Below are 16,289 nucleotides of genomic sequence, written 5' to 3' on the forward strand. Positions count from 1 at the left end.
ATTGCAATTACTTGAGCATATATCCCCGCCATTCCTTAATGGATACCGACCCATATCCAAAATATCTCCAAGCGGAGATGTGTACCGGCTGAGGCAGTATTGGCATACAATGAAGCGTTCTTGAGAAAAAAGAAGACACTTATTATAAATCAAGTATAGGAAGATTCATTGTGCAGGGTATAAAGATTCGATCAGGGTGGAACATGACTATTAAAGAAGAAGACTCACAAAGGTTTCACTGAAGCATGAAACCTTTGGTAATAAGTACATTTATATGTTTATTAGACTTTAAAATTTCAATAAAAATTAAAAAAAAAAATACCGCAATTACATTTTTCAACTACCTCGATAAGTGCATAGCTGCCGATAATGGCATAGTAATTACCCAGTTTTATACCAATACTGAAGACTTAGACACTTTGACCACTTCTATAAGTCCAAACCAGATTTCAGGTGAAGATTATATTTCAAATATAAAGATAAACGAAGATAGCACACGGTTAGAGAGAAAGAGGGAGAGATAGAGTAGACAGATAGTAGAGAAGACCCAATGTTTTTTTTTTCTTTTGATTTTGTTTCAATTTTCTTACCATTTTTTGTATAAAAATTTTGTTGTAGCTCTACAATTAGAATAAAATCACCAGGGAATATAGGACAGTATATACAATTAACGAATAAGTCTAAAGCGAATTTGGCATATGGTTTTTGAAGTTTTTTTTTTTGATAGTTTTGTTTTTTCAATTTCATTTTAGTTTTTCTGAAAAATTGTCAAGCTACAGAGAAGATATGAATAAAAAAATATGTATATAAAATTTTTCATTGTATTTCCTTTTTTCTTTTCCAAAAGGATTAATCATAGGGATGAATTTTATAAACAACAAAAATTCCAATCACAAAATTTCATCTGCAAATTTTTAAGAATTTCTAAAGAAAATTTGCTTAGGAGGGGAGGGCCAACGAACGTTAAGGTAAAGACTATAGAAAATATAATTTTCACCTGTAGATGAATTTTTGTAAGTAGAATTTATTATCGTATGTTAGGTAAAAATTGGTGAAATAATTGATGATATAAGCGAAAATTGCAAAAACGCACAAAAATCCAATTGTAACAGTTTCTGTTGTACTGCTTGTTAAATCATATTTTATATTCTGCAACTTACGCTTGTTTCTGAACAATAATAATAAAAAAAAAAAACAAATAACGTAAAAACCAATTATATTTACTGTTTTACCAATTGACAACCAATTAAACCAGATGTTGTTGGTTTGAAAGGGGTGGTGGTGGTGGGGGCTTTCTTTTAGAGGAATGGAGGTTAATTTTTTTGCATAAGTTTTTAATTGTCCTGTTCTTTATAAAATTTAATTTTTTTTTACACATTTGAATATTTTTTTAATGATGTTGTTTTCTATTTTTGTTTTTGTCAAAAATCACCACTTACGTGCATGTTTAGAAAATTCCTCAATTAATTCATCATGATCTCTATTCTTAGGTATATTGCCGACAAAGAGCCGGTGATTATTAAATGATATCGTTACACCAATCTTTTTGCCTTTCCGAATTTCAAAATCATTCAGCTGGAAATTGTTAAAAAATTGTAGCAAATACACAACATATACAACAGATATACAAATAACAAAAACGAAATGAATTTTGAATCCAGAGTTCTCCTCTGCATCACTTCAACCATATTCGATTTTGTTTTTGTTTTTTAATATATTTCGATAGGAGGGTAGGTTCAAGTTTACGTGCCAAATAATAAATTCAATATAAGAAATAAATAAAATATGATACGTATTTGGTTTTTTTTTTTTAATAAATTTGCCTTGGCAGTTACTAATAATGATATGTATTTGTTTTAGTTCTATTTTGAGCGATTAAAAAATTTTATGTGTAATAAAATTGAATAGAGCAGTATTAGTTAAGATAACTTAAAAATTATTAAATTTTGTGAAAAAAAAATATTTTGTAAAATAACCAAAATAATTGTAAGGCGAATTTCTACTCGACATATAATATGTAGGTTTTATAAAGTTTTTGATAAAAAAAATATATTTTTTTAGAAAAAAATATAGGCATAACATTGTTGTATTGAATTTGTATATATTGAATTAATTGTTTTGTTTTTTGTTTGATATTTGACAAACTCCTACTGATTACTTTATTAGTTTATATTCATAGTTAATTTGGCGAAATAACGAAGAATTTCGGTGAATCGTTGATATTCAATTACAAAATTCGTAACCAAAATGCTTATTCATATATGTTGCCTTATTGGAATAAACAACCTTTAAGTCTATTCTATTGTCTAAATATATATTGTATGATAAAATCGACAATGTTGCATATTCATGTATTTATTCCAATATCCATTTGTCATATTGTATTTTTCGTACGTATCACACGATGTGTACAACTTTCAGTGTTGCTTTTTTTGAAATTACGTATAACATGTCTGAAATGGCAGTTCTAAGGCTATTACGCCAGTATGTGTATACGATCCTTTACGATGTACCAACCACTAAGTGTATACGAGCCATTAAAACTATTCAAACAGTAAGTGTATACGACCTTTTAGTGTTTGACAACTAATATCTGTTAAGGACCCATAATGGCTAATAAACTAGTAGGTGTAGATGAACCATTGTAGTTAATAGACAAATTTGAAAAGTAAATAGAGGATAAAGGGGCGAACATAAAACTATTCGCTTTGAAATACTTCTTGCTAATGTCTCTAAATACTCTAGCATAAAGTGTAGATAAGAATGTAAAAAAGTTTGAATCCGCAGATTATACCTATAGACGATATAGGAACATGAAGATATACAAGAAAAGAGAAGGGAGCAAGCGCGTTTTTTCGAAAGCATCCCGAATAGCCTACATACCAGTGAAGGCCTCCTATAAGATGCCCATTTCCTGGAATTTATTTGCGGCCTATGTCTGAAAGACCGTACAGTCGTCCTGCAGTCATGGCGACATACCATTATCGAGTGTTTTGGAGTAGACCAAATGCATCCTTGACTTCAATCTTCCCTTTCGTCAAAGCAAACCCTGAATATTCTATCGTAAATAGATCGCGGTGCAAGGTCTGAGACTTCTCAATCTACCATCCTCATCTAATAACGTCAGTTTTGTCTCTTCAGTGACTCTGAAATCGCAGAACGCCGGCAAAAACTTGCCTCCAATCAGTAGCATCACAAGGTCCACATGTCAAGGGGATCAAAAAATTGGCGGGAAAACCCCCTTCGAGGAGTTTTGCTTGTCACTCGCCTCCTAACTTCACTATCTTCCAAATTTACGTGATAATCTTGCGGCATAGAATATTATTCGGCCACTGGAACCTATGTGGTTCAGCGTGGAGACAATGGAGTCTTTCTAGTACGACCGTTTACTTCGCTTTTGTGCAGCTTAAATTGAGCCGCCGCGCTCCGCAAATAAGTTGCAATAATTCAAAAAGTGTTTGCACCTTTTCTCCACGGCTTGGAGTTCCAAATGAAGCGTACGTTATAGAACCAAAGATATGAGCTTATGGCTGAAGCAGGATGCTCTATTCTTTTTTCGGAATAGTTGTTAAAAACTTCTACAAGATATCAACACAATCTTGTCTTCTTTACCCTGGATTAGGGAGCAAATATTCTTTCCGTAATGGTGTTGGTTGGAACAATACTTTGCTGATTATTTTAAGAATTAATTGCTTCTAAGTGCTACCTTTGACTCCTAATCGTAAAATTAGCGTTTATTTTTTCTTACATTATATGGTGTTTGACAGCTGTTCACGTAACAAGACAAACAGAGTACCAACCCTGATGAAAAAATTTGAACGATAAATCTATGAAAATACAAAGTTACCGACGAAAAGGCCATAGCTTCATTTCCTGCACAGTACACGCATGGTTCGCATATGCTTAGAAATGATAATATCTGTCGGTGGTATCACGGAACCGACACCGCGGAAGATAGTTATAATTTTCTCTACCAATGTACGGCCTTAAGTCATTGTAGAATTAAGATACTCGGTTCTTTTCTTTCACACCTTAAGGAATTAACAACACATTTGGTTAACGAATTTGTATTCAATTTGAACGATTTACCTTTGTTTGTAAAACATAAGGCATCAATACTGCTTTTAGCACATACATACTTCCAACAACTTCTAGCTAAAATAAAAATACATGAATTTTAGATAAATTATGAAATTGTTTTTTAGCGTGGCTAAAAATATTTTCTTTAAACACTTTAGAGGTTATTGCCAAAATATTAATAAATTATTGTCGACTTTTTTTTTAAATATTACATGGCACACAAGTTAATGACTGGAGATTTTTTTATCTTTTGGTGTTATTAAAATGTTTAAATTAATGCTCAAAATGTGTGTAAGATTAGAATATTATTATGTTCTTTGATAAAATACGTAACTATTATATAAAAAAAAATAAATAAAAGATGTGGTATGAATATGAAGTGCAGCAAATAAAGTATGTATATACATTTCGTAAAATAAGCTACTGTGATAGTATGTTATGGGAAGATATCTCCTTAAGAACACAATATGTGTCTGACACAGTGAAGATATTTTGATTTGTGATGAAAAATCAAAGCGGCATTTGAAAAGATAGTCTCAGTTTGAATGGATTTTTGGTGCGTAAAATATGAGGATGAGAATGTATAGAGGTGAAATTTAAAAAAAAAAATAAGAAAGTGGTATTTTTGAGTTCTTTATAAACAAAATCCATAAAATATGAAAGAGTAAATAATTAAATAATATTTGGTACACAGTTTAGTAATTTTTAAATAAACATGGATTATATGTTATAGTCCTTAAATCAATGTATATATGTCCATCAGTATATTAAAGATAATATTCCTACTCATTGGCATGATGTGAAGGCCAAACTACTTTTCAATTTATACCAACAGCCAGTTTAACCTATCTCTGATAGAGAATTCCTTTCATTCGTATTTAAAGAGAAAATCTGACAATTCAATTAAAAATTACGGAATAATGGGACGTTTTCACTTTCGGATGGATCTGTGTGAAGTTATGCTGATTTCTCTAATAATGCTTTGTAAGATTATCCAATATATTGCCAACTGACGGTTTGTCCAGGGATATATGTGTGACTAAAACTTGTAATTCACACTAGCAAAGAACCCCCTTAGCCAATTATTATATATGTTTATGAGCCAATTATTTATCATAAGTCTTAAGCCAATTGGATTTTTGTTGAGCCAATTTGCGCGAATGCTTTTTCTTTAACATCATGGCTAGGATTGATGGCAATGCTATCAAAATCAATAGATTTACCATCAAGCATAACCATTATGCTTTTATTTTTGTTATTGTGCATTTTTATTAATGCGTTTGTTTTAATGAATTTTAATAAAAGAATTTAAACAAAAAAAATTTCGTTTCATAAATTTACCTGTTAATTTACCAAATTCCTCTAAAATCTCCTCTTTGCCTTTTGATTTGGGTATATTGCCTACAAAAAGGCGCAGGTTTGGAACACTTATATTTATTTTAAGACACTTGCCGGGTTTTATTTCATGATTATCGAGCTAAAGTTACATGGGGAGAGAAAAAGAGCGGGGTAAAATGATAAAAAACCAGGGAAAATGTTTGTGGGGATTATAATGTGAAGTGTTTTTGTAATATATAAAAAAATTAAAAAATACATATAAAAAATCAAATGTTTAAAAAAATAATTTTTTTTAAAATGGGGAACGATGATTCTTTTTTTAAATTGTCAAAAAGAAATAAAAGAGTAAAGGAAATGATAACAAAATGCTTTGGGAAAATATCTAAATAAATATAAAAAAACTAGCTACTAATCAAATTGAAAGGTATGAAAAAAAAAATATGTATTTGAAAGTTAAAATGAATATGTTGAATTATAGCAAAAATGTCAATATGTATAAAAAACGGAATCATCGGTATTATAAGCGATGATCACTGGGAGTTTTTAAATTTCAAAAGGTTTTTGGATTGCTTTAGGTCAAATATTTATATCATTACCCACAGCTGACTTCCGTTGAATATAAAATGGTACTACCATAAAACAGCGCAAATATTAAAACGGCACTATCATGAAACGATATAACTTAAATACATCATTAACGACAATAATCTCTCTTCTATGTAAAGAGGCAGCATTATCACAAAATATCAACTTGCTTATCGGCTGTTTAGTAAGATTAGTAGCCGCCGTATTGTTTGAAGCAAATATAACCAACTTTAGCAGTGCCATTGTGTTAATAAGAAAGGCTGCTATCATGATATGGCATATATCATATAGAGAAGTTACAAGTTTGTTTAAAAAACAAACGCTACCGAAGTTCATCAATAAATCTAGTTTTTGTGTAAATAACAGCTTTATTACAAAATATCAATATGCCTTTGTTAATGAGAATAGGTTCTATCATAAAATATTTGCTGTTTACTTGAACGTTGTTTTCAGATGAAATGGATAGTCATAATTACTCTGGTTTATTTTAAAAATAACCCGTAAAGTAAACGTTAGGTTTATTTATAGCAACATGCACAAATAGCACACGACACATTCAAAATTAACCTAGAATAGGTAATGGCGTCTTATTCGGTAATGACAGCCGCATATTAGGTAAAACTCAATTGCTATCGCTGACGAAATAAATTAAAATTTTACTTAAAAACTTAATCATAAGCAAACATTTTGGCTTGTTTCTTGTATATTCAATTAGTAATAAAAATGCATCTAGATTACTTGTATGTATTTGAATCGCGAATGCAAGTTGATACTTTTCTGCAGTTATTACAGTTATTTGTCTTATCCAATGAACTAACACTTAAATGCTCGGCGCAGTTAATGAAAAACTCCATCCTTAGTTTCAAGTGTTTAGACAACAATTGACATTTTTGCTATATTAAATAAAGTAAAAGGTAAGTGGAATGACAATAAGAAAATTAAATTAAGAAAATTGAGAAAAAATAACTTAAGAGTTATGTGTAAAAGATTTAGTTTAATGTTTAATTACCAATTTTGAATTTTGAGAAATATTTTGCCAAAACATTGCTGCTTTTCCAAATATGCATTTCGAATGTTAATACGAAAAATTTTGTAAAATAATTTTGTTTTAGTAGTAAAAGTGAAAAATCGGTAAACAACTTAAAACAGGATGAAATGTTAACGCAAGTTAATGAGTTCTTTAATTGGTGTTAATGGATTTTGGACATGCTCGTTTTTAACTCTTTTTTTTTTAATTCAAATAAAACCAGACAATAAAATTATATAAAAACTGTATAAATGTTTTCTTTCCTTCTCTAAGTGATAATAGAAAACTTATGAAAGCAGATGAATTCGATTTGAGTAGAATACTAAATACACGCTACCATCAGAGAGAGCACAAATAGTCAAAAAGAAATAAGAACAGAATGAGCATGAAATTATGTATTGAAATAATGCAAAATTCAAATGTCGAGGAATTGGAAGAAAAAAAAAATAACTATTGACAATCAACGTTAAGATATTTGTTATGTGTAATAGAGAATGTACGCAAAGAGGAGCGAAGAAGTACATAATATGTTTTATTACATCCTTTTTAAAAGACTGCAATAAATTTTCATTGTAGGACAAAAAAAAACAGAAAATTTTAAATTTTTTTAGGCACATATATCAGGCTTGGTGTCGTTGCCTTCTCGGTTGATAGCAGGCTACTATTGCTGCTGCTGCTGCTAATAAATGACCTAAATGGTTGCCAAAAAAATTTTTTTTTGTGATTGTAAGGTATGTTTGTAGAGGAAAAACAATGTTTTCATTTGCCATTCCTTCCTTTAAGAGGGAAATCGTAATAATAAATGAAAGGACCAACTATAACTTATAAACTAATGTAAAATAGTACAACAAAACAGCTAACAAGAAAATAAAACTATTGAATATGTATAGCAATTCAACATACTTAAAGACTTAAGAAGAATTAAGCGGTGTGATAAGTAGCTTAATATTAAAAAAAAATGTTTTCATGTACATATGTTTTTAACATCCTTTTTATAATTGTTGACATTTCTATTATAAAATGAGAGTCAGTCATAACATTTAAAATATAGAATTATTCGAGCCCAAATGTTTAAAGGTGATAAAAAAATTGGTAATAAATTTTAAATCCCCAGATCATTTTCAGCTAAGGGCTATTTGGAATTTTTAATCAATGCTTCATCATTCTTTAATTTTCTAAGATGATAGCAAATAAAATAGTTTACCGTTTTTTAAAACCTCTTTTATTGCTTCAAATTGTTTTAACGCGGCTTCTTTATATATCAAAGATCAGATCATTATCAATACATATCCATGTCGAGTTAAAGCTATTCCAAATTGATAAAAATGTGAAGCACAATCATATGCTTATTGGAAACACTGTTTTATCGATACCTAGCTGTTAAAAGCTGATAAAAGCTTGAAAATACATACAGCGGTCAAAAAAAGTATTCATCATTAGCAAAATTGATAATAAATTCACTTATTTTGGGTAATTGAAGAAAATTTAAAGTAAACAAATAATGCAGTTTTATGCAATAGTTTATTTTTCGTAATATGTTTTAAAATAAATTCAAAAAATAAATTTAATTAGCGCAAAAAATGCAATTTTATATAATAACACCAAAAACAGAACAAAAAAAGTATTCATCATTGATGTGCTATCATCAAAGTCAAATTCAAATATTATTTGGGAATCCCCCTTTTCTGTTTTATTTAGTAAAGGAGGCTTTGCCCTTGACAGCAAATATTTAATTTCATTGAAAATATAGTTTTTGTCAAAATGGGTCGTAAGCAAAACGAGGTTTCTGATGAGGTAAAAGTTTTGATAATAAAACACCACAGGAATGGTTTAACTCAAAAAACTATCAGTGAAATATTAAATAGACCACGATCTACTATACAATCCATCATCAGAAAGTGGACAGAAACGAAAACTGTTGACAATAAACCAAGATCTGGTCGACCAAAAGCACTTTCAGTTGGAGATGTGCGTTGGCTAGTGCGGCAAGTTCAGAAAACTCCGAAGACAAATGCGACCATTCTTCGTAAAAACACTATGGAATATTTAGGGAAGGAAGTTACTACACAAACAATTCGAAATACACTCAAAAGGCATAGTTACAGAGGAAGAACTGCACGTAAGAAGCCCTTTATAAATAAAATAAACCGAGTGAAAAGGCTAAACTTCGCAAAAATGTATGTAAAACAGCCCGAATCATTTTGGAAAAAGTCATTTTTGCAGACGAGAGCAAGTTTAATCTTGAAGAACGAAACACAGTTGCTACTGTAAAACATGGTGGAGGTGGTTTAATGGTTTGGGGGTGTATGGCGGCTTCAGGAGCGGGAAATCTTGAAATTATTAATGGAGTAATGGATCATAAGTATTACATTGACATTTTAGAGAGGAATTTAAAAGATAGTGCTGTAAAACTTGGGCTTGGTAATAACTTTCAATATTATCAAGATAATGACCCCAAACATTCTGCTTTAAATACCAAGATGTGGATGCTGTATAACTGCCCCAAAGTCATTAAAACTCCTCCTCAAAGTCCCGACTTGAACCCAATTGAACATCTTTGGGAACATCTCGAACGCAAATTGAGAACGCGCAATTTTTCGAGCAAGAGTCAAATGCAACAGGTGATAATGGAGGAATGGACTAATATAGACCAAAATATAACCGCTAAATTAGTCCAATCGATGTCAAACCGTTTAAAAGAAGTTATAAGACGCGGTGGTCGAATAACAAAGTATTAATTTTTTTAAATTATGTTATTTATTTTTTTGTTTTTTTGCAATGATGAATACTTTTTTTGTTTAATTTTTTGTGTTCAGCTGTAAAATGGCCCTTTTTGTTCCAATAAATACTATTTTTTTCTTTAAAAACAATGAAATTGTGTACATATATATCACACAAGCACTACTGCATCATTAGTTTAATATGTTTTTATTCCAATTGTCTTTTGTAGACTTATTAAAAAAAAAACATTGAATGATGAATACTTTTTTTGACCGCTGTATACTTTTCCATTTCCATTGAACCATATCAACTGTTTTAAATTGATGAACACGTATTGTCAACACTGTTTTATCGATTACATACTGCCTGAGACTGATAAAAGATGAGCTCTTCATTGAAGTTAAAATCAGGATTTATGGTTCAAACTATATTAAGTTGATAAAAGCGATTTGATTACAAGTTTAAAAACCATTTGTAAACTTAAACATTTGTCTCGTATGTATATCCATCGGCAAAATTATTTTGCAGCTAAAATTTAAGTTAATTTGAATACATACTAATCATACCGCTTATTTTTCATATATAATATATTAAAAAGGAAAAAACAGAACTGGAAACAAACTAAAAATGTTGAAAGACAATTTTGAAATAACAATAAGAAGGGGAATTGGTCTTTCTTTGGAATTTCGGAATTTTTTTTAGGAAGAGACTTCTTTTCAAACTGCAAAAGGTATTTATCAAATTTTCTTCTTCATCAAATTCTTAATTTTTATCCAAATAAATAAATAGTGCTTTTGTTTTGTTTACATTTGTATACTTTTTTTCTTGTTTTATTTGCTTTGGAATAAAAATTCATGCATAAATAAAAACAAGACTTGCATCAAGCTAGAGAAAGGAGCAGATAAACTAAAAGAGCTATTTGAAACAACAACTACATTTAAATCTACATGTTTGGAATAATTAAAAAAAGTAGAGTACATAAACTAAAATAGAAAAAAAGAAACAAAGTGATAAAAGCTTGAATATATTTCACTTCAAGAACAGTAAATATACAAAGCTCTGAGTAACAAAAAAAAAGTAAAAAGAGAACTCGAAGGAAATACAAGAGATTCATCTTAAGAAATAATATATTTGTACATATACGTAACAAAAAAACCAATCGTTCGCCTATTTTGTTATAAAAAGCCTAAAATAGTTTTTGTTTAAAGTCAAATAGTAAGTGACTATTTTTTTGTTTTGTATAAATATATATATACGTTAATTTTCCTAAAATATCAATTAAAAAAGTTATTTCTTTAGAATACATGTTTGTCTCAAAAAAATTTTTTTTTTGTTTTAACATAGCCAAGGAGAAACAGACATAGAACGATATGAAGGGAGCACAGTTGGGGGGACAGGATGAAAAATATAATTGCTTTAAATACCTGTTTGACAGCATTTGCAGCAGCATCTCTTGAGATGAATGTTACAAATGCATAGCCACGATTTGTGCCGGTCATGGGGTCCATCATTAATCGAAGATCCCAGATGTTGCCACAATTTTCAAACAGAGGTATGAGTTCATCTTCAAACATATCTTTAGGTATTTTCCCACAAAATACCTCGCATCCGTTACCCGGTACGGGACCATCCCAATTCGGTGGAGGTCCACCATATTTGCGTTGGCCTATAAATAAAAATTTGAAAAAGAATGAATTACTTTGTTTAAAAGAATTTTAAATTGAATTATATATACAATAAAAAAAAACACTTAGTATAGCAATAGATAGCATGTACACGGATGGTGGTCTCGGTCTTTACTCTAGTAGATTGACAGATTTCGAAGCTGTAAGTAATCTGTACAGCAGGCAAAGTGGTTTCCAGGCTTCCCTAACTGACTGGTTCGCAAAAGCTCCTAACGCCAATAAATAAGTTGTGGCTACGGACACTGGGGTATACTCGGATTACAGCTAACAACAACCCTGCGGAGTCGACCCGAGTGCAGGTTATGATGTCGCAGTTGAAGTCGAAGAATTGGCCTGATGTCAGAGCGCGTTTCGCAGTTGAGTAAGCGCGCATCGACTTTGAACCGGACATCAATTTTGGGCAAATTTTGGGCCATACTCCGGAGCCTTGCAGCACGGTACATCATTTTCCCGACAATGTAGCTTGCACGTATTCTACGTCTCTTACCATGGAGTGAATCAAATATAATAGTTTTTAATACGATAGCCATAATTAATCTTCTTCTCCTAGGTTAAAGCTGTCATTACATCTCTGGAAAACGCAATTTTGAATACAAATTCTTTACTGGACTATCTTAGATATCTGCACTAAATGGCTGAACTGTTGAAAATTCACCTGTTCTAGGTACGGCCACAGAGATTGCTTTGGAAATTGTAGAGCACACGAGCTTGCAAGTATAAATACCACTTTACACATTTCAGGTACACTTGGTATGGGTAAACTTCTACCGACATTCCATAATATTCTTCGAAAAAAGACCAGAAGAGCGACGGATGACAGATGCCTAAAAACAGAGCGCTGTGAATGCTAAACGATTGAATGGCTTAACTTAAACCTATGATATATTTTACATGACTACCAACTGCTTTGCACTTGCGGGTAAAGTTAAGGCGCATGGAAACTTTCTATGGTCTATGGTTTTTTTGTTTTTGGCTAGAACAAAAGATTCACTCAGGTTCCCTCCATGACTGGTCACATATTGATTGCAAAAACTTGCTACTAGACTTAATATTGAGTGCAACAATTCCAGCAAAAGCTGAGAAGACGTAGAAGATTTAGAAACAGTTTCGCTCAAAGTTTTCATTTCTTTTATCATCGGTCTGAATTAACGAATCTAACTTAATCTAACTAACTTCCCAATGTTGTTCATTGGGAAGTTAGAAACCCTTTAAAAGAAATTTGGATGGGATGAAGGTTAAGAAGCTTACTTTCATCCGTCGTTTTATTTCTAATCGGAACCCGATAAATTGGGAAATACTTTTTATTTATTTTTTTTTTTTAATTCTTACCCGTGGTAACATCTAAAGTATAACCGGTACGTTCTAAGATTTTTTTGATTTTCTCCTCATCTGGTCCTTTAACTTGCACTGTGGTGGCTGGTGTTGGTACACCCTGTTGACTGGCTCGACTTTTCTGTCGATAGGTTTTCATAACCCCGCATAAGTAGGCAGATTTATTCGATACATGTTCCAAATTTGATTCAAGGAACTGACTTAATACATTCAAGGCACCATCGACCGGAAACTCTTTGAGCGCATCCAGTGCGCGTTCATCTAATTCTGCATGGGCGAGTTTACCTGTTTTGTATATCTCATCAAGTTTACCGGCAACCTGTGAATATATAAAAAAAAATTGATACCGTTAGTAAAAAAATGTTTATGGGACAATTTAAATTGATATGAATAAAATAGTTTTTCTGTACTTATTTCAACTAATCACACAATTTAATTTAGTTTTTACACGTAGCCATAATTTGGAAATAGACAAATTCAGTCTCTCGTTCGTGACTCATCCAAATATCATTATCGATATGTGATCTCATAAGTTTTACAAATATTCATGACCCCAAATGTCTTTTTAGCTTTGTCCGTCCGTCCGTCGGACGAAATCACAACAATTTTGTTTTGTTGTAGGTTTGCCCCTGTTCCTTAATACAATGTTGCATTGTAATTCCTATGAATGTCTGAATTGTTTAACCTGATAAAACCAAAAAGTTGGAAACTTTGATTTGATCATTAAGTTAAGCACAGTTTTATAACCTTAATTGGTCTAACCATATAAAAGCGTAGCGACACGACACGGTTTTATCGTTCCTAACTATTTTAAGGTTTCAACTGCGATTATCGGCTTTTAAAAACGGTTTTATCGCTCCAAGATATTTTACGCGGCTTTCTGTTAAAAATGAGATCATTAGCAACGATTTTTCTTATGCGGGAATTAACTGTTTTTAGCTGAAGAAAGCGTAGATAATGTTTTATCGATTCCTAACTGTTATATGCCGATAAAAGCGGAGATACTTATGGAACCTAAGATTACTATGAGTAAACAAAACGGCTTTAACGTTTCAAGCTGTAAGCTGAAAAAAGCTAAATGATGACAATTAGAAAAAAAAATGTTTAAAACTTAACGTTGTCATTACTAATACTAGCCATCTAGATTTCCAACTGTTTTAAGGTGATAAAAGTGTAGAGCCAAGTCATATCGACTTGTGTAAACACTGTTTTATCGATCCGAAAGGTTTTATGCTGATCAAAGCGAATATTCTTTTTAAAGCTATGATCTCTTCAAGATGTTACGTGCTGATAAAAGCAAAAACGGCAACAAATTTATAAAATCTTTAAAACCGTAACTTCAACTATATTAACACTGGACTTATTTTTTTGTATCCCTCATATTTACAAATCGATTTTGCGATTTAATGTCTTTAGCGTCTATAAAATACAGATATGGCATATCGGAAACGCTGATATATAATATGCACATTTAGGCTGGTACTATATTCGCTTTTCGCAATATTTATCGTCGATTAGTTTTTCTAGATAATATATTTTATTTGCTGATTTGATTTGATGATTTGCTGATTTCATTCAGTATTTTAATAAAATTGTTATTTTCGTAATGTTTCAAAAAAGTAATCGCGGAAAAAGGGTTTTCAACGAACATAGTACTAGTTATTTATCGAAAACGTCGTAAACGTTTTCGACGTTTTCAACATTTTGACAGTCAAAATCCTGAAAATGAGGGTTACAGAAATTTGAAACTGTACCAGCGTGGTAAATATTTACCAGAATTCATGGTCGATGGTATCTAAGATTCCGTCCGCCGAATATAACGCAATTTTACTTCTTGTACTTACTTTTTTATCTAAGCCATATTCCAACAATTTTGGATAGTCCTCTGTTTTAACGCCATCACCACGCTCTTCTGTTTTTTGATTGATATCTTCTACCAGTTCGCCATTGCCTTCCGCCATTTCTATAAAGAAAAATAGTAAAATAAATAAATTATAAGCGTGATTTCAAATTGACACTATAACTGGAAAAACAGATCAGCTGTTTCTCACAAAATTAACAATTAATTTGTGTATATTCGAATAATTACGAATTAGACGCCAAATTTTAAGCAAATACAAGGGGATTTGAAAACAATTGAATCGATACCCGAAAAAATCGAAAGTGATACCGCCATTATTATATACAATGAATTCAATTAAAGGTACCGAAATCATTTTGAACATCGTCATCATAATAACTACATATTGTTTTGTTCGACACATCGTACACACACCATCATTAAAATCTTTCACATCATCATCAATGGAGATTATCTACAACACTACATTATACCATAATCCCATAATAAAGGAGCCTATAATATGTTGTCCACAACCATGCCTCAAAGTTAAGAAACCACTCAGACATAATGATTTAATCATCTTCTTTCCAACAAGCAATAGAAGTGGGTAAAAAATGCGTGTACGGCAAAGAAAATGGGTTAACGTTGTATGTATTGAACAGTGTTACCACGCAATGAAGATTCGCACCAACCAAAGCTTTTGCCAATCTAAATTTAAACTTCAGAAACTTCTTATCATTCCACAATACTATTTGATAAAAATGACACACCCTTGTTTTCTAAAATTAATTTGAAACTTTTATTCATTATCATTTCAAATAAACCACTAAATAAGATCTCTGCTAATGATAACAACGTCCACTACTATCAACCTTCATGGTATTAAACCATTGGCATCTGGCAACCCTAATTCCTCAAAAAAAATCAAAACATTTGTATTGTGTTGTATGCCGGTACCCGATTGTCATTCAAAGAGCACAAGAGTTCAAATACCTCACAATAGACGCAGACAGTTAGACTGCCAGGCAGACATATACAAAAAATAGGCCTAACATAATAATAGTGTTGTAGAACCGGCAAAATTTGCAAAACAAAAGCAAATTTAGAAAATATAAACAAAAATAGGAACTAGAATGAGAAAAATTAGCAACAACAACAGAAACAAACAAATTCCCAACAACCATTAGTGCGTATGTACAATGTATGAACATACATACAAGTATGCTAGATATCTGCTGTCGACGACGCCGCTACATTAACCTATTGGTAATGGCGCATGGGTAATTTGTATGTAGGTGGAGATTGTTTCAATTTACATATGTTTTTTTGTCAAATCCACATTCTATGGCCACAACATTAAGTGCTGATTGATTGATCGTCAAATATTAACAACAGCGACAGAAATTCACAATTAAGTGTTTATGATGTGGCACAAATCCTATATAGTTTCAGGATTTTTTGTTCTTTTTTTAAATAAAAAGAATTTTATGATATCAAACTGGCTATGGATGTATTAATTGCCTTTTTTTCGCAGTTTAAAAAATCTAAAATGAAAAAATGGATAATTAACAACAATAAATGTCGACCACTGTATAATGTCAAAATCTTAAAAAATTTTATATTGGAATTTCCCTGCCGTATTTATAGCTATTAAGTAAAAAAAATGTATTGCTGCATT

General features: G+C 31.2%; 1 protein-coding gene across 23 annotated transcripts in view; it reads right to left on the reverse strand.

The window, feature by feature from the left end:
* The window catches only part of LOC106088132 (heterogeneous nuclear ribonucleoprotein R), a 438,953-nt gene that overhangs the window by 61,345 nt on the left and 361,319 nt on the right, over window positions 1-16,289 (reverse strand). For 17 of the 23 annotated variants that reach the window (XM_059364134.1, XM_013253457.2, XM_013253463.2 and 14 more), the window contains 4 exons: window positions 14,613-14,731; window positions 12,766-13,087; window positions 11,176-11,417; window positions 1,440-1,575 (listed from right to left, as the gene is read on the reverse strand). In XM_059364134.1, coding sequence (XP_059220117.1) covers window positions 1,440-1,575; window positions 11,176-11,417; window positions 12,766-13,087; window positions 14,613-14,731 — 819 coding nt within the window. Of the gene's footprint in view, window positions 1-1,439; window positions 1,576-5,421; window positions 5,558-11,175; window positions 11,418-12,765; window positions 13,088-14,612; window positions 14,732-16,289 lie in introns of those variants that run through there. The other 6 variants (XM_013253477.2, XM_013253479.2, XM_013253462.2 and 3 more) reach the window with 1 other exon arrangement.

The sequence above is a fragment of the Stomoxys calcitrans genome, chromosome 2, assembly GCF_963082655.1.
Source record: "Stomoxys calcitrans chromosome 2, idStoCalc2.1, whole genome shotgun sequence".
Taxonomy (NCBI): Eukaryota; Metazoa; Arthropoda; class Insecta; order Diptera; family Muscidae; genus Stomoxys; species Stomoxys calcitrans.